The sequence below is a fragment of the Microchirus variegatus genome (assembly GCF_963457635.1).
Source record: "Microchirus variegatus genome assembly, chromosome: 12".
Classification (NCBI taxonomy): domain Eukaryota; kingdom Metazoa; phylum Chordata; class Actinopteri; order Pleuronectiformes; family Soleidae; genus Microchirus; species Microchirus variegatus.
This window is the reverse complement of record NC_139813.1, coordinates 4162867-4190715: the sequence shown is the minus strand read 5'-3', so window position 1 is coordinate 4190715 and position 27849 is coordinate 4162867. Positions and strand designations below refer to the sequence as shown.

Sequence of the window (27849 nt, the reverse complement as noted above, 5' to 3'; positions counted from 1 at the left end):
ATGTTAGCACTGTTTGTGAGAGCAGGACGAGTAGAGGTACAGTAAGATGAAGCAGTCAATCAGAAGGATGGTGTAGAAACACCTCTGTGTGTGCAAGCTTCGACCCTTCTGAAAGCGGGTCAGCAACACAGCCAGCAGTAAGAAGAAGGTAGCGGTGTTGAGCAGGAGGAAGAGTCTGATGTAGGAGGCCGTGCTGAGGAGACTCTCGCTCCCCGCTGTGGCCACCATGTGGACCTCTTTGAATTTGCGGCCTTTGACAAAGCCACCTTTTCTGTTTTTGCGAATGTCTGTGTAATCTATGAAGGCCCGCGATTCTGCGTCGCCCTCGTCTGGACTGTCCTCATAAATACGCTTTGATGTTTTCTGTCTCTCCTTCTTTTCGTTGATTTCGATCTGTGCAAAAATGTCTGGTAGACTCTCAGAAAGTTTGTCCCCAATGCTCACTTTCTTGCCCCCTTTACCCTTGCCCTGCTTCTTGGACATAGCGAACATCTTCTCGATTACCTCCTCGGTCTTCCTTTTGTCAGAGAACTGGAGGAGGCGCTCGGCAGTCTTTCGGAAACTGGCAGTGTTGAGGACCTTTCCCAGGATGTGTCTCTCCATTTGCTGGAAGACAGGCTTGACATGCTGGAGGTTGTCCTCCATGACGTTGACGTACTCCTCGACTTCCTCTGGTGAGCTGTCCACAGCAGTGGCCTCCTTCTCAAATACGATCTTCTTGTGGTCCAGCAGTACCATGGCAAACAAAGGCTTACTCGTGACCTCTCCTGTCAGCAGGTAGATGGTGTAAGTGTGATCCTTGGTAGCAAGGTAAATATCCACTCTCTGATTGTCACCACGCAGGCTGAAGCTCTGAATGTCCACCCCTGGTCCATAAAAAATATAGGCCACCCTTGTATGAGGGTATCTCAACGGCATTGTGATGTTCACATAGTTAGAGCCATTATATGGGTACCCTCGGGGGTAATTCCAGTAACCTGTAACTCCTTTGTTACTGTAGCCAGTGTCATCCATCCAGAACATCTTATACTTGTCCTCACCATGTGACGCAAATGCTCCGTGAACACCATCTACCTTTGTGCTCTGGAATGGCACCTCTGTGTTGTGAAAGAAGGCGCTCATGGCCCGGGTTGGGCTGTCAGGCTCCAGGTGGATGTGATCCACGAGAAGCAGGAGCTGCGGGTGAAGGAGGAGCAGGTTCCTCTGAAAGTTCTTGATCTTCAGCTCTGAATTGTAAGCAGAATGTGCCTCGCCTCGGATAAAGACCATTCCCTGTCTTTCCATGGCAGCCTCGACTCTGCCTTGGGCATCGGCTGCCAGCCCCACCTTGTACTTCAACCACTTTGAGTCACATGTCTCTGTCACCTGTCCAGCCCACGGCTTAAAGCAACTCCCTGAGACTGCTGGGCCAAATAAGACTGCATTGTTCAACAAAGTATACTTGGGTCCATATAGTGCCTCTGTGATGAATGGGAAGCCATTGGGGGCAAAAGTGAAAGAGTTCTGATCTGGGTGCTCGTGGCCAGCATTGAAGTTCCTCCACCCTTTGATCCAGTCTTTGTACTTGTTCCTGTGGACGATGTCAAAGATGGCACGTCCTCCCAGTTTCCCCGACTTGAAGGAGACAAAGGTGTGATTGGTGTCTGCAGGTAAAGCACTCCCGTATGTGACCACACCCCAATCTTCAAAGTGGTGGAGTCGGGATGTTCCAAAATCAGATGGGGCCTTGGAGATTATGTTCGGGTCATACCTGCAGAAGACAATATCAGATGAATAAGGCACTTGTATGTGCATAAGTTTGAAAAACACAAACTACTGAAAGACCACCTCATCACTTTGAGGGAATTCAAGTTTGCCTTTGCCTTTTCGCTCTGTCAGCTGTTGTTGATTGAGTTAGTTTGCTGGTGGTAGCCGAAAACACTGCAAGTGTATATTGGATCTCCAGTTAGCTCAGCTGGCGAGGCTAAGTTGTCAGAAAATTCAATTTATGATTTGATTCTGCCCAACCTCAACTGTTTTGTACATATTTTCTCACTTTACGAGCAGATGGGCAGTAAGGAGAAGACGATGTGCTGCCAGGCAGCTGTGCACAGAACTCTGCTCCCAGTAACAGGAAAACATGCCTATTTTTAAATGATAATCAGTTTTGGGTCAGGTCCTGTCACATATATTATATATATTATATATAATTATATTATATTATATTTCATATCTAAATGATGTGTTTATGTATGCTCATTTACAAAGGAAACAAAAGTAGTGGCTATGCCACCACTCTCCCTCCCTCTTCCTCTTCCCTCACTCAGTTCTTAGCCCACTTCTTTTTTTCAAAATCAGGCATTGGACAAAGTTTGCCCCAGAAGAGGAGTCAATGACATTCTGGTCACCCAAATGAGGGGCCAATGAACTTGTGGTCTGGTCATGAGTGGGGGTTAGACAAAACACTGTGTGTAAAAACACACTTTTTACACAATAAAATATCCATGATGATGTTGCACACCATTTAAAAAAAATCATATTGAATATCAGCTTTGTCTTGTATCTGACAAGCATAGATGCTAAATATTCAAACCGTTCATTCCTACTCGGTAGTACCAACAATATTTGGTCAGTAACACTTAAAGTACAGGTCCTCCTTTATTTGTAAGGACATTACAGTGGTTATTATAAGAAAAATATGAATGTAATCCCTGCTTCTTTCATATGTAACTACAATGTACTGCACATCACCAGTAGATAGTATTGTCTTTGGGTGGATTCGCCCTTCAATAAAAACTGTAGAAAAGCAGACAATTTGCATGATGAAATTAAATTCAGCATCTTACCAGATGAATTCTGTGTGGAGAGTACACCAGCGTTGGCCTTTTCCAGCCTGCCCTGGCCCTTCCATCACCCTGTTTTGATGAATCACATCTGCCAGCCAGTTTCCACTGCCATTACGCAACACGTAGCGGTCCAAAAAAACCAACTGGCTCTCTGGCCCGTAGAACCAGTTGTAGTTGGAATCTGCAATGGCTACTGTCCGCTGAAATCCTGGTGAGACACAGTGGGGTAGCATCAGTGCAGGCATAGGCTGGGCATAGGCTGGGCATAGTTACTGTACATCATGAATAAATGTTATTGTATCACCAATAGAAACCTGAATTTCAAGACTGATTTAAGTGATTTTAAAGTATTTTGTGCCAAAAAATGTACATTCAATTTTCGATATTACTGTTTGGTTTCCCAAACAAAATTTTCCCTTTCAAGTGTTCTGTACATTCTAATTATCTTTTACTATTCATCAGCTGCATACTGTACATAACCATGAAAACACAAAGCCAGTGAGGTGTCAGCCATCATTCAGGCTGTCGAGGAGGCAATCGAGGATGAACTGGCCTTGGCTTCCTGCCTGGAGGAGGATGAAAGCTGCTACTGTGGCCCTGGATCTGAGGATGTCCTGAGTGGTAAAATTAGATTTGGTGTCTAAATGCAGTGGAATTTGAATTCAATACAGAAACTGTTGACAGGAAGCCATGAAAGGTTCAAGACTGACTTAAAGGCTGGGCCTCTGCTGCGGCTATCCTCCTCCTTAGAAAATCATCCAGGCAGGTAACAGCTACATGGATGCGCCCCATCAGCTGAGAGGATAGGCTACTCTTCAAAATGGCAGACTAATGACAATCAGAAGTAGGAACACGCTAGGAGTGATAGTAAGTCAAAAGATTAAAAAAACAAACGATCGAGAACAAATTCTGACGAGTGACAATGTTACCAAAGGAGACTCCCCAGCAGACACAGCTCAAGGCTCTAAAGATGGCTTTGGCTACATAAAGGCAGGGATCCAGAGTGGAACTCAAACTGCAAACTGTCAATTGTGCGTTACCACAAAGACCAGTAACACCACTAATCCCTTTTTCCACTTGAACGGTGCCATCCCTCGGAGAACACACAATGTAAGACTCTACAGTCTGAGAACCAAGTATGTGCTGGTGGTCCTCCCTTAAAGCTAACATGATGTCTGCACCGCAACAACAGACCATTTGTCTTCAACAAAACCCGTGATATCTCACGGAGATGGTCGAAAACTTATCATTACACTGACCAATCGCTGATTAATAAAAAAATCATCCTCAACAACCAGAAAATTGGTTTCTGGAAGCATTCAGACCTCTAATTAACATGATAATACCAGGTCTGATCGGGTTCCAATTTAGCAAAATACACAAACAGTAGCAAAGGTGACAGTTACCAGGCAGGATAGTCCTGTAGAGGAAGGCAAAGTGTTTGAGGAGCCAGGGGTGGTTGAAGTGGCTGATGGCAAAGTGGCGCTGCACCAGGAACATGTACTGGAACAGAGAGCGGGTGGTGTAAGTCCCATAGGCCACTCCCTCATACAGGGAGCCGTCCGTCACATCCTGCAGGAGGACCATGGACTTCTCCATGATTGACAAAACCTGCTTAGTCCATAGGTAGGCCTCCTGAAGGTAACCTGGAACACAGAGAGAGTGAGATGGAATCACAGGTTAAAGAGCAACTAAACGCCTGGCTGACTCTGCCCAATGCCTGATTGTGAAAATCTACAAAAAGTGGTCAGGGAGTTATCAGGGAGTGGGTAGGGGTGAGTGAGAGAGAACCACAGTTGGCGCGATGATCGAGTGACAGCAAGCACACATTGCAGCAGCAGTGGCGGCTTAGAGCTGCATTCAGTGTGAGACACACATTTCAATAAGACATTTCACACGCTGACCACACATGCTGATAAGTGATAAAAGTCACTGCACATAAATTAGTAATCTATGAATCGATGATGCGAAGGCACTTTGCTCTGCGTAGTTCATTCATGCAGCCGTCTTGAATTAGTGACCTATCAGCCAATCAGAAAATAGTATTCACTGTTGCTGGACAGAATGGAAGCGATGCGCTCTGGTTCACACAGCTCAGCCAAGTTACACTGATTGTGTCTCACGTCACGTCAGCCTGCTTCCACACACATGCACAGCTGGAGTCACGAGACTAGGTTTTTTTGGGGTTCTTCTCGTATGGAAATACACAGTAAATATTGGTGACCTAGCACCGGGTCAGTGATGAACGCCCAGTAAGGGCCAGCTAATATGAAAATGCACTTCATCGCGACTGTACTCATCATAAAGATCATTATTTGTATCTGGGGATAAAACGTAGAGAAGAGCTGGGACGACGAAGTCGACTTCAAAAATTCGTCAACATGAATATTTTGCGTCGACGCGTCGCTCCCCCTCCCCCCCTTTTTTTTCGTTGAAGCCCCGTTCCAAACAACCTACTAGATGAACTCTCACTCCAGTCCAGTGGTGGCGGTAAATATGCACAAAAACGCTAATCGCCACTCGCAGAGACGCCTGAGTTTAAAACAGAAAAAGAAGAATTCATAACAATGGCAGCGGCAAGCAGTAGCGGGAGCACCGAGGAATAAACAGCAAAAAAACATGTCTGCAGTCTTCAAAAGTGTGTGAATTTCTTTTTACCCTTAACTCTTCTAACAATGTGGTTGTTTGCAGACTATGCAAATTTACTTTGGCGTACCACAGCAGTACAACAGCAATGCACGAGCATTTGAAATGAAAAAACCCTGGAGCGCGGTTTCAGGATTTTCCCCCTTCCCCGCCCTGAAATATTCATTTATCAAGCAGTCGCAGTAGTAAACCAAAGATAAATGCTACGTTAGACAGTTGTTGTCTAGTTATTGATTCCCTTCAATAGAGTCATACAGACAGACACGCAGGCGTGCATACACACACACACACACGCACACGCACACACAGACACAGACACAGACACAGACACAGACACAGACACAGACACAGACACAGACACAGACACAGAGGAGTAGAAGGGAGTAGAACAGTATTTTTATTTTTGGTATGTTTCTCCTGGGTGACTTATTTAGTTAGATGCTACATCTGCCATCAGAATGAATTATTTTTTTAAGTGGCGTGTTTGCTCAATGTTGTTGATGTTACCAACCCTGTGAAGTCCCTTGAGACAAACTATGTTTTGTAAACTGTGGGCTATACAAATAAAGATTGATTGATTGGATACGAAGAGCCAGCTTGGAATTGGAATTACTGAATTAGGATTTAACTTAAGTGAAACAAAAGATATTATTTATTTTAATTTTAAGAGTGTGTCTTTTTGTAAGACTCTATAGTTGATGTTTAAGTATTGTTAATAAATGTCTTAAAATAACACATACTGGTCATAATTAAAAATTTCCTGTCAAAAATTCTGTGGGAAATCCTTGGTTTCGGGGTTTAGGTACTCTTTAAATACAGTAAAAAATATTCTGATTCCTCAATTGTTTGTGCTGGTTTTGCTATTGGAATGTATTGGCAATGTCCTATTGTATTTCATATTTTTGACTGTATATGACAAATTCATTTAATGGACTGGCGAACTGTCCAGGGTGTACCCCGCCTATCGCCCAATGTCAGCTGAGATGGGCACAGCACCCCCGCGGCCCTCCAGTGGAGGATAAACGGTAGATAATGGATGGATGTAATTCATTTCAGTTTTCTATGGAAGTCAAACAGACAAGAGGTTGACCAATTCAATAGTTCCCTATGGCCAATAATTGATGGTTTTGGCTGATATATTTTTTCCTCCATCTGATAAACATCCATCCATTGTCTAACACATGGGTGTCAAACTCTGGCCCGCGGGCCAAATTTGGCCCGCCGTGTAATTTCATTTGGCCCTTGAGGCAATATCAAATTAACATTAGAGCTGTCCCGCCGGTATTATACAGCAGCACCGCCGCTGTAACACCGCATTCACCGCTAATACTACAAATCCCATAATGCTCTGCTGTTGTTTTGTATTCATTGTTATTTTATTTTCAAATTTATTAGCTTGTGGAAAAAGTTAATGTTGATATTTACCTCAGAAGGCTGGAAATAGAAAAGAGGCATTAAATTTTTTATTAAAATTTTATTTAATATGCCATTGATGTTTGTTTTTTGAAAGTTGATTTTGCACTATTAAGTTATATAAGCGTTGCTTGTTCCATATTCATTGTTAAAGCAAATCACAGTGTTTGATTCATTCATTATTGTTATTTTATTTTCAAATTTATTATTAGCCTGTGGAAAAAGTTTATTTTGATATTTACCTCAGAAGGCTGCAAATAGAAAAGAGGCATTCAATCTTTATCCATCCATTATCTACCACTTATCCTGTATTTAGGGTGCATTCAATTTTTATTTAAATTTTATTTGATATGCCATTGATATTTTTTAATTATTATTATTATTATTTGAAACTCGATTTTGCATGTCACTTTAAAGTTATATAAGCCTTGCTTGTTCAATATTCAATGCAAAACTTGTTTGGGTCCCTATTAAAAGGTTAATTTGTTCAACCTTGGCCCGCGGCTTTGTTCAGTTTTAAATTTTGGCCCACTCTGTATTTGAGTTTGACACCCCTGGTCTAACACATGAGGGTCATGAGGTGTCAGAGCTGACATCATATTACAGTGCCTAATTTTGGTATACGAACAGAAGCGATATTATAGCTCTACATGAACAGCAAGAAGACGCTAGAGAGTGAAACTCTTAACCTACAGTAGATACGTGACTGCAGACCCAGAGCATAAAAGGTGAGAGGTGTGAGGTAAGAGGTGGCTGCATGCCACAGATACGCAGGAGGGAAAGGAGGAAGTGCAGGCCAAATGTTAATTCTTCATTTTCCTTAATTCATCTGAGTCTATGATAAATGGTAAAAAAAAAGAGAAGAGATCAGTTCTGACCCCACTACTAAAGACATTCTTGAGGAAATACTGAACATGACTTTATCTGTTAATTTTAACTATAACATACACTACCAGTATTAAACAATAGTTTTACACCCATAGACCCATTGATTTTCCCATACAAATCACCATCACTGAATTGAAAACCTATCAACATCACTGCTCTGGTTCCATATCATAGCAACGCATAGCCCAATTTAAGAATGTATTGGAAAATCTTGGACATCTTGCATCTACATATTATGGGCAAAAAGGTTAGCCACTAGCAGTAGTGTTGTTAGTTTCCTTATTTTTGAATAGGAGATCCAGTGTGTGCGTGCTTGGAATGTGCAATCATTGAGGTGCTGTTTTATGCTAATCCCCAACTGAAAAACTGCTAACATGTTCAATAACGCAGTTACTGGTTTACACAAACAGGAAGAGCAGTAATCCTCTTTGAATGCAGGGGCAGTGGAAGTGCTTAAATGAATGGAAATACCATTTGTTCACAGCAGGACTTGTGAGTGAGGGGCCGTGCTTTACAAAGTGATCAGGGCCTCATGTTGTTGAGTACGACTGGTGTGTGTTATGTCACTACTGGAATGAATGGAAAACAGCACTGGAGCAAACACAGTCCTCTGGGTGTGTTACTTCAATAAGTCTTCCATACAACATTTAGCTGTGGCCGTGGAAAGCATGACACCACTGTGGTACACTACATCATGTATACTCTCTCTCTCTCTCACACACAGCATTTACGACGACAACAAGCGACCACATAAACACATGGGCCACAGTTCTTTGAGGAATCCTGAGGGCCATCTGCAGTAACCGGCTGGCTGGGTGGAAAGGTGGGTGCGGGGGGTACAGACGTGGGTTCGCTCAGTGGAACTGTCCCCCAGCAGAGTTTGGGTTGGGCGGGGACTGCTTGGCCTACACATTGCAGGTATTGACCATTGAAAAGGAACTCTTGGTATTCACAAAGACCACATTATACAAACAGAGCTTCAGCACGTCCATGCTTCAGAGCAACATAGGCTCTGAGATGCTTCTATTGACCATACACATGTTCTCTTTCTAGTTTTCAATAAATGTCTGCAGAAGTTGATGCTAAAAGACAATGTAAAGGTTTTCTATCTATATCAAAAATTCCAATCGCTAAAATGACCTTAAAAAGTTACCCCTTAACGACATCTGTCCAAAAGTAAAGGGCCTGCCCTGTGTACATAGACAATAGCTTTCCTCACATCTTAAAACATAATGTGAAGAATGACATTTTTTATGGAAATGTGGACTTCAATCACATGAAGTTTTAAAAGTCTTAAAACCTACATTTTTTGCCACTATTCGCTCTGCTTTCAACACCTTTTTCGTCTAATCAAGTCAAAAGTGGAGATGAGCTTAAGTCCAATGCTGTCACTATTAGTAATTGTCAAGCTTTCTCTATAATCCCATTCGAATTCCACTCCATTTTTAAAGCTCCCGTAGAGTGGTCTACTTACATTAACTTGTTTTTATGGTCAAAACCCTCCTAGTTGCTGCAAACCAGCCAATCCAAATCTCTCCTCACTGAAGCTCTAGTCAGCCCATCAGCTCTCAGAAGCGCAGCTCCCCCCTCTGGAACGGTGGATACACTGCTACTCATTATCAAAACATTGTTTTAACAGTGTTTAAAAATAGATTCGTCACGACTCCCCGCCGCAGTCCCTTTTATGACTTTGACCCGGAGTCAGACCCAGAGTCAGAAGACTCGCTCGTGAAACACCTCCATAACGGACATTCTTCTTCTTCTCCGGTTCAATGTATGCAACCGGATGTGCCCGGACTAGAGCCCGGAGCAGGAGGATCTGCTGTTCAGGAGAATCGATCCTTACGTAACGATTACAGGATTTTTTAGAGCGGTTGCAGAGCCCGGAAATACAATACAAACCCAGCGTTCTCAGCAGTGGCTGAACTGTTTGTTTTGAAAATTTATGGCTTCATAAATGAGGTAAAGGTGCAGATACACACCAAAAAACAGCGTTAATTGTAACTTCCGGTCTATGGAAGCTTTAATATTCAAATTATATTCAGTCGCTTCGCTCCCATTCCTTATCTATGAAATGTGCAGTGACTGCGAGTAAAGCATACCAGTTTGTCCATAATAGCATTCTGACGAGCAGTAAACCCCACAATGGGGAGGGAGGCAAGAAATATGTAACTCTTGCCTGCTTGCCTGTATATAAGGAATACTTGTTTACTGATGTCTGATGAGGCAGATTGTTGCATATTGGACCTTCTGCTTGTTTGTTACTCTGACACATTTCACAGTATGGGTGGTCAGAGACATGACTGACAGGTCCACTGCAGATGAACAATGCATTGAGCTGGAGCTTACAGGCACCAACAAGAAAACCACTGCAGGAGGAATGCAAGCAGCTGCTGCTGCAACCTAATCTGCTTTTGATATCACAGTGACAACGATTACACGGGCTTCTTTCAGCACAACATGTTATTTCAGGGGACAAGATGATGGGAAATGATCAACTTGCAGATGAGGAACCAGATTTTTTTCTTCATGCCTGGTATTTCTTATTGAAAAACAGAACACTTTAAGAGGATATGCACAGTTTAAGATGTGACGCCAGGATATGGCTGCTGAATAAAACAAATACACAAATACATCATGTGTTAGTTATCTATAAAGAAGCTATTTTCAACATGTTATTTCAGGACACAATATGATGGGAAATGATCAACTTGAAGATGAGGAACCAGCTTTTTCTTTCTTCATGCCTGGTATTTCTTATTGAAAAACAGAACACTTTAAGAGGATATGCACAGTTTTAGATATGAAGCAAGGATGTGGCTGCTGAATAAAACAAATCAATCATGTGTTAGTTTTCTATAAAGAAGCTATTTTCTCACCCATGCTACAAATAAAACCATCAACTCTGCAAAGTCATAAACAAATCTTTATCCAGGTAAAGTCACTTTTATCCTGGACTCCACCTATGCCAACAAAAGAGGTCAAGCTTAAACTCTCCAACAGGCACAAAGCTCCCTGCTTCGGGCCTGTTGCACTCGCCCAAAAAAACGCTTCTAATTAAACCACTGTGACCACAGCGACTCTCAGAAACCCAGCTGTCATTTGGTTCACATCAGCACTGGCATCTTTGATGCCACAAAAAAACCCCCAAAAAACTTGTGAGTGAAAACAAACTGCGCAGCTAGAACTCACCGCTCGATGGCCTTTCTCTGCTGCGACACACACACTCACATACACACGTACACAAAGACAAACAATATTTACTACAGGATGTTGCAGCTATTAGGAAAGAATGAGCAGGGCCACAAAGGAAATGCTAGAGAAAATAAGAAACATATCTTAACAAATGCTCACCAGCAGGGACATAAGAACAAACTGATTTATTTGTTATGTAACAATAGGCTCACCTAATATAGTCTTAGGTTTACAATATCATAAAATTATGTTTGCCCCTTTATCTTGCAAGTAGAATGCCTTTTCCAACTGCCATACCAAAGCCCACAGAGAAAATCCATGATTCTACACTACAGCATACAGCAATCGTTGATCCACTGTTGCCTCCATCATTAAGCTCAAATGTTATGTCATTTTTGCAGTAGACCTTTTAGTTTGAGGGAGAGTGACCTGACACACTTTCAGTCAGAGAAATGATCAAACATAAACAGAAGCAAACATATTCTTTCAGATATTGTATACTGAAGCAGATGCAGATTTTGTTGGCTGAGTCTTTTGGTAAGTAGCTAAAATGTGTGTCCCAGCACAACTAGACAATTGCTTTTCTTATTGCGGAATATATTGGGGAAATCTATCCAAAGATGGGTTAATTAGACCAATCACTGCTCTACTAAGCTTATGTACACTTCTCTTTGGGAGAAACAACTGTCTACACTACACTGCAACAAACACTAAAACGTGTGACATTATGGCTGTCAGATACAAACTTGGGATGAGCTCACATACTAAATTATTCTTTTGATTTCAAAAAGTCAATGAGTAAAGTGAATTTCTACTCCACTCACTGCCGAATTTGTGGTGCTATCTATGAAGTGATAAAATTGTTTCTTGAATGCATCTTGCAGCTGCTCTTCAAAGCGCAACATGTTATAGATCTTGCAGAGGTGAGGAGTTTTAGTTTAGAATATTTGACGAACAATACTGTTGAATGTTTTTACTTGTAAAGCTCCCCCTAGTCTTTTCCCGCGAGGCGCAAAATATTGGCCTCCAGTGTGTGTGTCACAGTGGTTGCCAGTACAAATGTTTACAGAGTGATGCATCTTTCCTCATATGATCTTTGATGAGTGTAGACACATCAAGCAACAGCAAATTAGTTTTCTTTCACTTTCAAGTTACTACTGAGTTTGCATTAAACGTGCCATATGTCATTATCTCTTGATGCATGGCAACGTAATTAGGGCTGCAAGTAATGATTATTTCCTTAATCAATTCATCTGTTGATTATTTTTACGATTAATCGAGTAATCATTTGGTCCATAAAATGTTGAAAAATGTCAGCAAGTGTCGATTTCATTAATAATCAATTCATAATCCATTAGGGGATGGATCATTGCAGCCATAAATATTATTGGACCAATATCTTTACATGGATATCAGTTCAACAACAAAACCACATCACACTGTGTAGATGGATGACTAACCTTGTGTCATGTACACTAGGCTTCCTGTGAGCAGAGCAACACAGTTGGTGGGCTGGTGGTTGTGCAGGTACTGGAAGCCCCAACCTCGCACGTATGACTTTTCGTACATGAGGCGCGAAGCGTTGCCGATCACCTGCAGGAAGCGCTCCTGCTGACCCTTGTTCAAGTACTCGTACAGGAAGTCGTAAGCGGTGGCAAAGCCGACCAGAGAGTGTGCCAAAGGAACCTCGTCCCAGGGAGCGTCTTTGACCAGCCTGCAACACAACATGACAACACAAGCCTGAAGGCACGTGGATCTTTAAAAACAACACAGGTGTCAAATATTTTATTCTTAAAACAAAAAACCTAATTGCTGGGTTAGGAACAAGAAACCTTTTAATTACACTATAACACAGCTGTAACACAGCTATGCAGTTTGAAAGCAAAAATAAAGGCACTAAGTTGTTTTTTTACACCGCAAACACAGCTGCAACAATTACAAAACATATGAAGAGACAAGAAGTGCAGCATTTGCAGGTTCTCACCCAGTTCACAAGCTCTATGATGTTAAGACTGCTGACCTCAAAGAATTTTAGGAGCCTAATTAAAGTGCAATGAACCTCAGATGTGATAAAACCCAGTGCTGTGTTTTAAACTGTCATGATTTAACTCACAGTACACAGGCATTTGTTTGAAATTCATAAGTCATGATCTCATCTCGAGTTTAGATGCTGCTCCCTAAAGTGAGACGTTTATGGAATTTTTTATTGTTATATTTGTTTGTAAGAGTTTAAACACCTCAAGACCACAGACAAATGTCAAGAAAAGTAAGAGTTGAAAATATTCAAGTCAAATATTTAAAATAAGAAATTAACTGACATAATGGCATACAAAAAATATGGAAAATTGAATTACATGGTTGAATACAGTAACAGTTGGTTGGTTGTCACTGGGATGCAGAGCTAGAGTTCAGTAGGGTGACAGCTACAGGAAAGAAGCTTCCTCTGAACCTGCTGGTTCGGGTGCGGAGAGACCTGTAATGCATTGTAATGCAATGGGTGAACAGTCTGTGGTTGGGGCACTTTATCCTCTCAGGTAGCCCACAGTGCTGTGTGAGTGAGACGGCACTTTGTGAGAGGGGGAATGGGCAACGGTAGAGCAGCTGAAGCTAATGTTTGCATCTTTTGCCGTTATATTTAACTATATAATCATCTTCTGCATTCCTTATCCAAACAACTTCATAATAACACACACAGACAGACAGACAGACAGACAGACAGACCTGGAATGTGTAGATAGATTATTATTATTATTATTATTATCATTATTATAATAAAACAAGTATATACTAATGATGTGTAGCCTACCGTTGCATGGGAAAATGGCAAAATACAGAAAATATAGCAGGGTCACACCGATGCCATATTACAATGATATTTACTCATGTGTCAGACAGTGGTTTCTTCTTCCAAGCTCTCTCCAACAACGGCTCTGCCATGATCTGAAACAATGCTACACATTAATTATGACTTAATCTGAGGTTACTCCCATTTTTCCCCTGTACAAGTGTTTTGTGGAGTTTTTCCTCACTCGATATGAGGGTCTAAGGGTAGAGGGTGTCACTTGCTTTACAGGGGGGCCCTGGTGCCGTGAAGCTTGTGTTTCTCGCAAGACCCAAGACTTCGCCAGACCTGATTCTGAGGACTCTGGGTCTGGGCAGCCCTTGCAAGGCTGTTTTTCAGCTAACAGACATTTAACCATCATAATGACTCCGAAGCTGTTAAATTGAGGTAGAAATCCTGCATAGTTCTACTTTACAGATAGAAATACAAATCAGAGTAAAAATTTTAGGCATCAAAATATTCATCAAATAGAAAAATTATAGAAGACCTAATTTGATTAAGGTTATTAATTGTTTCCTCTTGTTAAGTGACGGCTTAAGTTTACCCATTCGAAAAGCGAAAAACTGTGAGAGAATTACTGCCTGGACATTGTTAAGTGTGTATTGAAATAAGCCAAAGAACACATAGTCTCACTTCAGTGTGTTTGCAGACCGTGTAAAAGGCCGCAAAAGTAGACGTTCTCCAGTGGAAACATGGCTTGTGGCGTTGTTGCAGACATAATTGAAGGGCGTGAATGTACCACAGCTGACTGGCTCCTGGAGCCGCTCTGCACGCTGCACTCTGCACTAACCTCAGAGGCTGAATGACCATAAGTGCGGCCAAGGGGGGAAAAAGTCAGCATGCCAACATGTAAAAACATATGCTCAGTGGCTTCTCGTCTCTGCACTGTGGCCCACATACTGATATTGTGAAAAATGTGTAATACCACATAATAAGCTGAACGGAAAATCCCCCCACCCTCTGATCAGTGGCCGCAGGGGGACAAAGCAGCAGCAAGCAGGCAGCAAAATTATGGGATTAGGCTGCTAGCCTAGAGGGGTTTGGGGTAGGGCAAAGTTCAGCTAAATGCAGAGTTGATGTGGTACCTGGCAGAGTTGGGGTCTTAGTTCATGTTTTTTTTTTTAGATCAGCTCATCTGATGCATCTGTTATTCCCTTAATTACAGCGCTAAAGCGTCTTCTACAGAAAGAATGAGACCACGGAGTGAAAACAATGAAAAGTGCGCTCTTGAGAATCTGTCAACACATTTTACTAAGACCTCCTCGGATCCCCTGTGTTTCATCGTGACTGTTCTCGATCCTCGTCATAAAGATCATTATGTATGTGTCATGTATGGATGTGTGGATAAAACTGCGCACAGAGAAATTCTGCGTTGGATACGGAGAGTCCGCTTACAGTGGCGCACAATTCAGGAGAGAGAGAAGAGGGGCGGTGCGCAGAAAAAAAAAGTCCCGCACCAGATGAGGTGGACCCTCTTTAATTGCAATGCCTTGACTTTAGTGATGTCAGTACACTACACACAGTCCCAGCCATAACAACAACATTAGTTCCGGATGGCAAGGGGGGGGGGGGGGGGGGGAACTCGCTCACGATCATCTAAACTGTATAATATGGAGTATTTTGTGGGAGTATTGTAAGCTCTGCAAGCTGGAAATGGCTTATCACAGCCGTACAACTGCTATGCAGGAATAGCACAGCTGCATTCCATTTGTAGTCAGAACTCACAGAAGCCTCTCCAACCCCAAGATGGGAATCCAAAATGGCTGCCACCAAACAACAAACACTGCTTCTTTTTTTACCGTTAATAGCACTTCTTGTGTAGCGTATTTTCCAGACTATAAGTCACACTTTTTTAGAAGTTTGGCTGGCCATGCAACCTATATTTAGACGCGACTTATCAAAATATATGACCACAAGAGGGCACCATCCACACTTGTGACAGAACACAGCACAAAGATAAAATGTAGGTAATCGAGCAGAAAAACACATCAGGGACTGGGGAATCAAAGAGGGCTGAAACCGCGATGGCCAGAGCTGGAGGAAAGTCCACAAATGGGTTCTTGAACAGCGTGCTGCTGGAGGGGGCTTATCAGTGGTGCAGTTTCGTCTCCATGCGCATGTAGTTGCCAAGGAGACAAAAATACATGATTTTTTGCTGGCGGGTCTTCTTGGTGCTATCGCTTCATGCAACCCAATCACGAAACATGATGTGTCAGAAGCTGCCACTAACTGCGACTTATAGATCGAAGCTAGAGATAAATGTTTTTTTCCTCTTCATGATGTATTTTTTGACCAATACGACTAATACTGCGGTGCAACAAATACATCGGAAAAAAATACATCTGTTCCACAGTAAATCAGTCACACACATAGCACTGCTTGATTTTTAACCGTAGATGCACTACGGTCTTTTTGTGCACAAAATACAACATAGACCGTTATTATTGACAGGTATTACTAACAGCCCAAAATACATTTGCATCCATGTTTTTTCTGACTTCTCAAATGGAATTTGCGGAATTTGGGGTGATGTGATTCCGACGCGAATGGAATGCAGTATTAAAACTATTATTCTTTATCTTTTTTGGAATAAGATGACTTGTTGATGTTGACTTTTCTTGGTCTGATATTTTTGTTTAACAAAAACATATGTAAGTGTCGGAAACACTTTAAATTTGGATTGATTAGTATTCTATCCTGATTATGGGGCAATAAAATAAGTCCTTCACCTAATATTAATGTGTATATATTTAACTGCATGGATAACATGTGATGTGATGATTATTCACATTTATTGGAAATGCTTTACCTCTTCAAAATAATATGAGGTGTGACAGAAATTGATGTAAAAGTAGTCAGAAATATTATATTATACACATAAAATTTTTCTTGTCACAATTTATATAGTTGTAAGTAAGTATCTGTATTAAAGGTGTGGAAAACCTCTGTTCTGTGCTCTGTGATTGCATTTTTTCTGTACTGTACATTTACAGCACTGACATTTTTAGAAGAGCAATGCAATCTTAGATCTATTGTCAGTTGTTAAAAAATTAAGACAATCCTGCACTTAACACATTATTTATTTTTTAAACCTCTTCTGACCAACATTTCTTTCTCGTCTAAAATTACAAACATATAAGAAATATTTGGACATGGTTTATTGGATAAGTTGCCGGGGTTTGGGCTTAAACAATTCCAAAAATTAAAGCAAAGTGGAATTCAGTCTCTGGTTTTCAGCTCACATCTGAACATTTAACTTCCTTTCATCGAGGGGGGAAGCATGTTCGGCACACAGCTGCTTAACATATTTCATGGTCCACAGCATTTTCAAACAACCCAAATGCATCTTTACCAGAGGAAAATGGGGGAGGAGTTGGCGCTGCTGCTCATTTGATGCAAACGTGGGTGCAAAGAGATATCTGTAAACTCAACTGACAAGAAAATATTTTCACTTAAAGATTTTTTTTGAAGAGGTTTTATGTGGTGACAGTACTGGACGTTCACACTTACTGAAAACATGACTGTCAGTGGGAAAAAGTGATTTTAACCACCATAAGGATCATATACTAACCCTAATGCTTCATTTATATATGCTTAAATCTATCATAATCTTTGTACGCATATGTTACCGATATGAGCCGATAGAAATCCTCTTTCCGCGATCTTTCAGACAAACTCTCGTACCCAGAAGACAGACTGTGTTGTGATTGGCCAATACCCGGAAGTGACATATCAGCACACCCAGTCTCAGAAGCGCAGCTCCCCCTCTGGAACGGTGGATGCACTGCTACTCATTATCAAAACATTGTTTTAACAGTGTTTAAAAATAGCTGCGTCACGACTCCCCGCCGCAGTCCCTTTTATGACTTTGACCCAGAGTCAGACCCAGAGTCAGAAGACACTGTCGCTCGTGAAACACCTCTACAATGGACGTTATTCTTCTTCTGCGGTTCAATGTACGCAACCTGATGTGCCCGGACTAGTGCCTGGAGCAGGACGAGCTGCTGTTCTGGAGAACCGGTGTTTACGTAACCGGACCGGGTTTTTTCAGAGATCTCACTGAGCCCGAGATTACAATAAAACACATCGTTCTCAGCAGTGGCTGAACTGTTTGTTTGGAACCTTCAGGGCTTCTTAAACAAGGTAATGATGCAGATACACACTAAAAAACAGTGTTAATTGGAACTTGGTCTAGGTCCGCTTTAATACTACATGCTATCTGTAAAACTTAAATGTCATTTTCTCAAGCTGAAAATATATAAATAATAAAAAGACAGAAAATCTACCAACTAGGCTGAGACGCCATCCTCTCCATGTAGTCCTTGGCCAGGTCGAGGGCTCCGGCCCTGTGTGGGTAAAGCAGACAGAACATGGACAGCACTCCCAGGTTGTTTCCATACACCTCGTTCCAGCGGGCGCTGAAGTCTGCAGGACTCCAAGGGGGCAGGTACTCCTCCGGGTGTTCCAGCATGGTTTCTCCGGCCTCGCGGATCCTTCTCGCCATTTCCCGGTGTGTTCCTGTGGCCGCATACTGCAGCTCCTCTACGTCCCCGCGACTGAAGTACAGCATGGGGTGGCCTTCATAGTTGCCTCCCATGAAGGGGATTCCCCCACTGGGGTCCCCTTCCGTCGCCACCACTGCCTCCACCTCCGCCGGGACGAGTAGGAGCCACAGGAGACTTATGAAGAAGACTGTGGGTGCCCCACGAGTGTAGGTCCTCATCGTATCATCAGAGGGGGAAGCTGTGGCATCACCAAAGGAGCTCAGCTGAGAGGGAAGAGTGGGGGAAGAAAATGATTTAGAAAAAAAGTCCAGCATTCCTTGAATAATTAGATACAGCTGTAGTTCTGATGATACGGGATTTCCATACTGATTTTTGAGCAGCACAGTTTTTAAAAAGGAATCACAGTACTGTCACATGGCTCATTGATATTAAAAATGACAGGTTTAATTTCTGCTTAAATTACTAATTTCACATCAGTTTAATCTCACAATGGCATGTTATGACAATTATCCTGATCCAAAATAACTGGATAATTGTAGAAATCAGCTTTAAACTCTTAAAATGTATATAAATATGTATATTGTACATTCATATATGTATATGCGTGTGTGTATAACAGACACAGTCTTCTCTCCGTATTCTGCCATTCTCTGATTCTTATCCATAATGTTTAGATGTGTAGAAATTACTTACACTAGGGAAGAAAGTTTGCAGAAAAAGTGTTGTAATGTTGCATTATGCTAATAACGTTAAAAAAGACATTTTAAAACTGTAGCTAATATTGCGATTGGGCGTGGAGTGTTGGATTTTCACGATAACAGAAATCAAGCACTATGAGCTTATTGTGATGGCTTTTTTATGGCAAACCCGATAAATCGTTACTTGTTGGATTCACATATTGCCACTTGACTTACAACAGTTTTTATTTTAAGTGAGATTTCAGTTCAGTATTCACACTGAAATGGTGATGGAGAATTACCACATGAGACACTGTCAAAATATTTAATAACTTTCTTATGCAATGTAAGGATGAAAACTTACATACCAGACCATTAAAGGTTAAGTACAAACAATAACACTGGGTCAAACTTAAATTTGTAGCCTTTGTGAATTAGAATTAATCAATTGTTTTTGTAATGGATGGCTGGGAGACAAGCTAATGCTACATGTATGCGTACAGTTGGACGCCTGTGAGCCGGTACACTGTGACAACAGCAACAAAAACATGGCAATATTCATATATTTGTTGCACTGAAGAAGAGATGATTTTATTCTCTGTGGAGATGATAACAAGTTGCCCCCAGCTAAACTGGAAACTGCCTATTACTAACAAACTGAAAGGTGGTGTACTGCCAAAGAATGTAGTGAATCAATCAATCAATTCCATTTCCATACAAATATCATAATATCAATCAAATCAATATTTCTGTAAGGCTGGCTCATCAATAATATCTCAATATTAAGTTGCACACAGGTTGTTTCTATGGACTCATAAGATTTTGAGATGTTTGTGCTTCTCAAATGAGAGTGACAATACACTGTAAAAATCTACTGTTTATGATCTGTGAAATACACTTATTATGACCATTAATTTCAGAGAATATCTTAAGTCTTAAATGAAGGATATTTACGTGTATTAGAGACAATGGAATTGCTAATAAGTCAAATTCTGCTATAACACAATTAAAGGAATGTTAAGTGACTTTTTAAAAAACAGGGCTGTTTTGGCAGGGTGATTGAACTGCTGTGGTGCTTCATTCTTATGGTATTCTGACCAAAGCATGTCACAGACATGTTCAGTAGGACACCAGGGAACTAGGTTAACTTGTAGAAATAGGATACAATATGAGTCCTTTAATAAATCAGTATCAGTATCAGTTATCGGGCCATGCACATCCGATATATCAGCATATTGGATACTGGCTGTGCATGGAAATTGTAATTTTGAGTTAAAAATGATTAATTATACAGACCTAATCCTAACTTTTTGCCGTTGACTTCCTGCACCTTTAAAAATCCGCCATAATACACCTCTTCATATTGTGTTACCCAGTACTCACAACCCAGGACTTATTTCTGAGTTGCTTTTGTGAGACAAGTCTAGCCACGCACACCCAGATGTCAAGACACGCAGACCCCGCAGGTCATAAATGGCCCATTACTGCAGTAACATTACTCTGGTCTGGTGAGACGAGCTCCAGACCAAAGTGCTGCATGTTGCTTCACAGAGAATACGAGGGGCTGGCCCCAGCATCTCTGCTCTCTCCAAGGGTAAATTCCATGACCTTAGTGGAGCTTCTGGCAGAGCCCGTGTGGAAAACCATTTGGTAGTGATTTAAATGCCGTCTAGACGGGAGCCGTTGCTAGGAGGTGTGTGCTGTCCGGCGTGTGTTTTGGGGATTTTGTTGTGTTTGATGAACAATGTGAAGACATGTAAATATTTGCTCTGTTCCTGCTTCATGTTGCAACTCAAGAGATTTTAACCTTACGAGACGCTGTGAACATAAGGATGCGTGGTCAAAGACCAAACTGTTGATACAAACTCGCTGTATGATGATAAATTATTCAACAGATAGTCATTTGCAGTCACCCGATGAGAAAAAGAAAATAAAGTTTGTAACACATGAACCGTTTAATTATTTATCAATTAAAAGAAACATATGATTGTGAGGATGTGTTGGTTTTCTCTGATTGATTTCACTGTGAATAAAAAGTCTCAAGTGTCCATCTTGAGCTCTGTGGAGTCATATTAGTATTTGTTTTATTTTGCGATAATTTATACTATTTTATTCAGTTTATTCACCTGAAAAGTAATTAATAGGTAAGCAGAAAGGGAAATAACGGAATAAGGCAAAGGTGGGCCTGGGTGATTTTTGCCGCCACCTTGGTTAAAAAGGGAAGAAAACGGTGTTTCCAACAATCTTGACACAACAGAAATACGAGCACTGTAGTGCCTCTACTGCGCGGACCGGGAACCACGCTAACCTCAACTGCGTCATATGTCACAAGCATTTGCATGCGCTCATGCCATGTGAAGCATTCCTGCACTCAAAACAGATTTTTACAACATCCAACTACTCCCAATGTTATTTCTTCCAACAAGGTGAAGGTGCAGGCATTAAAATTCTCCGTTGCCACAATAAGTTCAAGACAATCACGTCGTCCTGTGTTGATTAAGTTAGTGAATGAAAACTGCAACTTCAGCTTTTTTCACTGGTGGCACTGGGCAAACTGGCTAGAAAGATGGATAGAAATTGCACAAATGATCATCCCTCTGTGCATGTTTCTTTCATTGTTTATAATTGATGCACATGTGAATTCCCACCCTGCCGAGGTCCTTGAACGTACCATAGAGGTACCGCTCGGCTCAGAGCAAACATCAGCTAAACGATCTCCCTAGTGTGTGCGTCCATAGAGCCATGAGTTATGATGTTTTACTTATGTGTTACCATGTTTATCTTAACTTTGGCCAGTTTTGCTGCCTTCATTTCAGATAGATATCCCCTCCACTCTTTGCTCAGTTTACATATGACGCAAGTACGTTTGGGCGAGCCCCAACATCCTCATTGAAAATGCATTGGAGAGTAATTTTTCCGAAAAAAAAGAGGCGGGACCATCTAAAACGATGACTTGACTCATTCATGACTTGAATCTGACGATTCTGATTGGACAATGACAGATAATGTGTCTAGAACACTGGTAATAACTACTTTTGCTGGCAGAGACGGTTGAAAAGAATATAGTAGTTAGGATCTTTGGAATTGGTTAGAAAAATAAATTATCTTTCTCCTCCTAGTTGGTAGGGCGTCGCCCAAATAGCCCCTATACACCGTCCGCCCATGTATATAAAATGGATGTTGTCTTCTGGTTTGCTGGTTAAAGCTAGCCAGGAAGTAAGAATATAGTGAATAGCCTTTCTGCTGATTGAATGAAAGTCTATGGGAGAATGAAAGTGCTACTTGGGTTATAACATCAGTAAATATTTTTTTAAGTATATAGTGGTCTCAATCACTAGTTACAGGTCTTCTTCAATAAATCATGATGCCAATTTTGTAAATTATGTTTACATTTAGGGGAAAATAGATGACAGACTACTGGTATTGTTCAACGGGAGCCTGGTTGCAGGCAATGTTGAGGCAACATCTTCATCGTCCAGATATGAGCAATTGCTATTCCACATGTCAAGACTGCCAGCAGGGATTCAAGGAAAACGCACACCTAATAAAATCTATCCCCATTTAACTATTGTCAGACTATGTTTACCACTTTTTTTTGCATTGCCTTTTTTTGACTAGTTTGGGCTGTTTACTCAACTGCTCTCTCTCCAGCACCAAAGTCCATCGAAAAACTGTGATTTTACATCAAGGCACACAGGAGTTGTTGATCAAATGCTGCCTCAATTATTATATGCAAATTTGGTCATTTGCAATCTCTGAGTTAGAAATCCTTTGTTCAGATTAACTACAGTAAGCGACAGAAACTTTCCAAATGAGGCAGCAGTGAGACCAGCAGTTTCTGTATCCCTGTGAACTAAAAATGCAGATTTTTCCTCTATAGACTTTGGTGCTAGAGAGTGAGTGGCTTTGGTTTCCAGCCAGTTTCCAGTTGTCAAACATTGAGATAACAGTGACATAACATGGTGAACATATTATTTAGATATCAAAGACTTGAGCAGGGGTAGATTTTTTTGGATGAGCTTTTTTTTCAATTGGCTAATATCGAATTCCTCATGTCCATGCTGGCAGCCATGTTTTAGCATGTTTTAAAAACATAAAATATGGATATTTGGTGCCAGCATAGCCATAATTGTATCTCACAAGCAAGGGCTTTAAAGTTCTGTCAACAGGAGCAGGAGTAATAGTTAAAATGTAGGTGTTTGAACCAAAGCTTTGAATGTACAATGGCAGAATTAAAGGTCACATAGAGTGGTCCTGTTGCACATAAATGTTAGTTATGGAGGTCTATTTACATATATTAACTTGTTTTTATGGTCAAAAACCTCCTAGTTTCTGTAAACGAGCCGATAGAAATCCTCTTTTCTGACGGTGTTTTTCTGCTGCGAGATTTCAGAGTGAACTTTCACCCCCAGAAGACAGAGTCTTGTGATTGGCCAGTACTATCCAGCACATCCGTTCTCAGAAGCGCAGCGCCCCCCTCTGGAACGGTGGATGCACTGCTACTCATTATCAAAACATTGTTTTAACAGTGTTTAAAAATAGCTTCGTCACGACTCCCCGCCGCAGTCCCTTTTATGACTTTAAACCGGAGTCAGACCCAGAGTCAGAAGACACTGTTGCTCGTGAAACACCTCCACAACGGACGTTATTCTTCTTCTGCGGTTCAATGTATGCAACCGGATGTGCCCGGACTACCGCCCGGAGCAGGACGATCGGTTGTTCAGGAGAACCGCTGCTTACGTAACTATTACGGGATTTTCAGTCATCTCGTTGAGCCCCGAGATTACAATAAAACACAACGTTCTCAGCAGTGGCTGAACTGTTTGTTTCGGACCGTCAGGGCTTCATAAACAAGGTAATGACGCAGATACACACCAAAAAAACTGGGTTAATAGGAACTTCCGGTCTAGTTCTGCTTTAATCAATAATTAATAATAATTTTAGCATAATGTAGGTCAAGTGATCTGGGGGAGACATAGAGTTCTGTACCCCTCTGGATTCTGTTAACAGGCTAACAACTAAATCTGTCCAACTCTCTTTTACACCCTTTCCCTTTTTTGTTTGTTTGCAGGCTAGCTAACAATGGCATTGTTAGCAATACCAGTCGTTGACAATGCTCTAATGTTATTTTGTGAACACAAACCACATAGCCATGTCTGAGGTTAAAAATGAATACCATATGTTTGCGCTGACTTACTGTGAAACAAATACCATGTACTATTAACGATAAACGTAGCAGTGTCCTTGGAATCCTGAACTCGAAGTTTCCGAGTTAAAAATCAGAGCGCTCACCTCGGAAGTTCCGACTACAAATGGAAAGCAGCCTAGCATAGGCATCGAGAACATGTACTAAACTGGTAGTAGCTGCTCATTGGTAAGTACTGAAGTATCATGTGGATAAACCCCATCCGTTCTCGACTGATGAGGAAGCTGCCGGTGACATCAAACAACTATTTGAGAGATATTAAGAGAGTCCTTTATACATATATAAAGGACACATAAAAAAAGGTAATTGCATATAGTGAGTATATAATATATAATGTTCAATATAAGGGAACTACTGCAATTGATGTGTATGCACATATGGATCTGATTATTTCAAAGCTTTTCGATTCACAATAACGTAACAGCCAAACGATAAAGCCTTTCTCAACTTACAGAGACGTTCTACAAAACAACTGTGGCTTAGCAATGATACTAACAGTGTAACATTAGCTAGTGATTGTTATCACAGTGGACTTGAGACTGTATTGCTACCAACAAAAACACACATTGATACACACACACACACACACACACACACACACACACACACACACACACACACACACACACACACACACACACACACACGACTTCAGAGGACACTGCATTGACTTACATTAATTTCCTGGGGACATACTTTAACCTTAACCTAATAACCTGGCCTAATCCTAACCCTGACCCTAACCTTAACCTTACCTCAGCCTAACTTTAACCATGTCTTCACTTTTCATAATGTGACTGTGCTTTGCAGTTTTAGGTCCCCACAGCATGAGGCATCCCTGGTGTCCCTGTCAATTTGCTAACATTACCCCTGATGTTGCTACTGGCACCTGTAGTAAACATGTCTGTTATTCTGGAACACTTTTGGGCATCAACCTGTAATTGCTTCTGTTTCTTTTTCTCTGCACCTCCCTTGTGCTTCGGTTTATCCATTTTTTTATTGATTTATTTTCTTTTTACAAACATGTTTCCCCATGTCTGTTCCATACTACTGAGAGAAAATATTGGGCCGGCCCACTGTCAGTACAGGAAGTGAACAAATTATCTGCTGTCCACGTGTCGGCCCACCCCCCCGGCGGACAGTAATAGATATGATTGGGCCAGTCCAGTGTCAGCATAGTAAATCAACCAATGGGCCGAGCTGTTAGTCGCAGCCGGTTAGAATTTAAGGGGGGGGGGGGGGGGGTTAGAAAATACTACTGGCCCCAAGGTGCATCAGCCCACTGGGAAAATGACCGGTATACCAAATTATCAGTGCAGCCCTGGAATGATGTGACTGAAGGTTGCTCTTATGTAGTAGCAAACTGTCAAAGGGATTACCTCATGCAACATGTGTATGTTTATAAGACTTTTTTAAGACCATAATGAATACAATTTAAGACCCATTTCACATCCATACTGCCAAAAAAGTACAACAGACATGAAGGAAAATTGGTGCCACAAATCGTTGAAATTGCACTTACCCATCTTATGTAAGCAATTCGGCTTAGCTGTGGGTTTTCGTTTCATTTTCTCCGCTGCTGTGCTAAGCTGTAACACACCACAGCGCGCGCACAGCACACTAGCTAGTGGTGCTCGTTAAATTCTCACCATGCAGCACAGGCGGCCTACTTTAGCTCCATGTTGTAGTTATGCTAGTATCCTCAAAAACAGAAACATTTCAATTGAGACTGAAGTTTATGCATGTTTTGAATAAAAGTAATGTTAATAGATTTTTCAAAATTGTATTTAAGACCTTTTATGAGATTTTAGGAGAATTTTAGACATTTTAAGGCCTTATATTCAAATGATTGGATTTAAAACTTTTTAAGACCCAGCGGATAAACCTGTTGAATAAACCTGGTGCAATAGACCTTTTTCAAAGAGGTTACATTCAATCTAACCAGTTACATTAATCAGGGTTCCACTGCAGCTTTAAGAGAACCATCCATCCTTACATAAACCAGGGTCAAGTTTAAGAGTAAGAAAAATGTGATTTGAAAACTGCATACATGTTTCCCATATTATCTGGATGTGCTCATTAAAGTAATTTAAAAGATATTTATATTGAATGGTTAAATGGTGGCCTAAGTCTTTTGCACAAATGAGGAAATAAATAAATACAAAATATATAAAAGTCATTCAAGTTGTGCAGTCATTGTAAAAAAATACACCAAAGTAAGAATATAAAAATCATAACGTTTATGTGGTCCTCAACTGTTTCCATGCCACTTCCGGTACTGTAAATAAAAATGAATGGTGTGGATCTATAACAACTGTTTCACCACCAAAGTAAAGGTATTCATCACTCTCTCCCCTCCTTCTCCTCCTCCTATTACATTTACTGCCTCTCACTCTTTTCTTTCATTTTCCTCAGTCTTTCTCACCACTTTGCGCTTAACTCTCTCAACCACAGTTATTTTCAACAATAGCTGATCAGTTTAACGTTTTTCGGTGACAGATAATCTGCGCACAAACGTCTCCTTGTTCTCGTCGACCACGAAAAGAGCAAGGAAGGAAGGAGGGAAGGAGGGAAGGAAGGAAGGAGGGGGAAAGGACGTGAAGGCAATAGTTTACCTGTCAGAAGCGGCGCTCTCTGTTAACCCTTCTCCACGTCCTCATTTCTTCCTCCTCTTCTTCTTCTTCTTCTCCACCTCCGTCACTGCGAAAAGTGGACGCGTTTTTAGAGAAGTTTTGCGGAGCAGAGTTAGAGAGAGAGGAGGGAAAGAATGTGAAAGTGTGGAGGGAGCGTCATGCTGGCGAGTGAGGAGGGGCAGCGGGGACTGAGGCTTAAAGGAGACCTAATGAATTAAGTGGCCTCCTCCTCCTCCTTCTCTCCCTCCTCCCCCCGCCCCGCCTCCTCCTCTCTCTGTGCACTGGGCCTCCCTTACTCAACTGTAGCAGGGGCGTTTTAAAACAAAAAGGGGGACCCAGGGGGCCCTAGAAGCAGACCAAAACCCCACAGCCCCAGATGCTGCATTCCTTTTACTTGATGTTACTCGAAGTCAGAAACGAAAAAAACTTATCTCTGGCTGGTCATTGTTAGCCATAAAGGGTTCTTAATAATAATAATAATAATAATAATTAGCAATGCTACTTCTAACCTTCTGCAAAGTCATGGTTTTAGGGCAGTGTTTCCCAACCCTGGACCTCAGGGAACACTGCCATGTTTTAGATGTTGCCCTGCTCCAAAAACACCTGATTCAAATAAATCGCCAGCTCAAATTTTGTCAATTTATTTTTCAACATTTGTTTAAAAAAATATTTCAACTTTTGTCTTATTATATATATATAAAAAAAAAATTCAAATGGAATGTTTCAACTTTTGTAAATAATAATAATAATGTTTCAACTTTTGTCGTAAAAAAACATCATATATATTTTTTTTTTATTGAATGTTTTAACATTTGAAAAAACGTTATCAAAAATTAATGTTTCATCTGAATCAGGTGTTTTTTGGAGCAGGGCAACATCTAAAACATGGCATGGCTGCGTTCCCTGAGGACCAGGGTTAGGAAACACTGGTTTAGGGGAATATGGTTATGGTGTTTTTTTCTATTCAACCCCACACCCCTCCTCTGTTTGTCATACAGACTTATTTTTGTGAGAGTAAT

The 27849-nt window shown here is 41.2% G+C and overlaps 1 protein-coding gene across 1 annotated transcript; it reads right to left on the bottom strand.

Annotated features, from left to right (window-relative positions):
- Window positions 1-3: 3 nt before the first annotated feature.
- dse (dermatan sulfate epimerase) lies at window positions 4-26868 on the bottom strand (the record flags this gene model as incomplete). The annotated part of the gene is made up of 6 exons (XM_083899208.1): window positions 26813-26868; window positions 18096-18577; window positions 12428-12681; window positions 4232-4471; window positions 2826-3033; window positions 4-1750 (listed from the first exon to the last, which is right to left on the bottom strand). Exons 2-6 carry the CDS (start codon window positions 18530-18532, stop codon window positions 4-6), a joined length of 2886 nt encoding a protein of 961 aa, XP_083755334.1. The 5' UTR covers window positions 18533-18577; window positions 26813-26868.
- Between the last annotated feature and the right edge of the window lie 981 nt (window positions 26869-27849).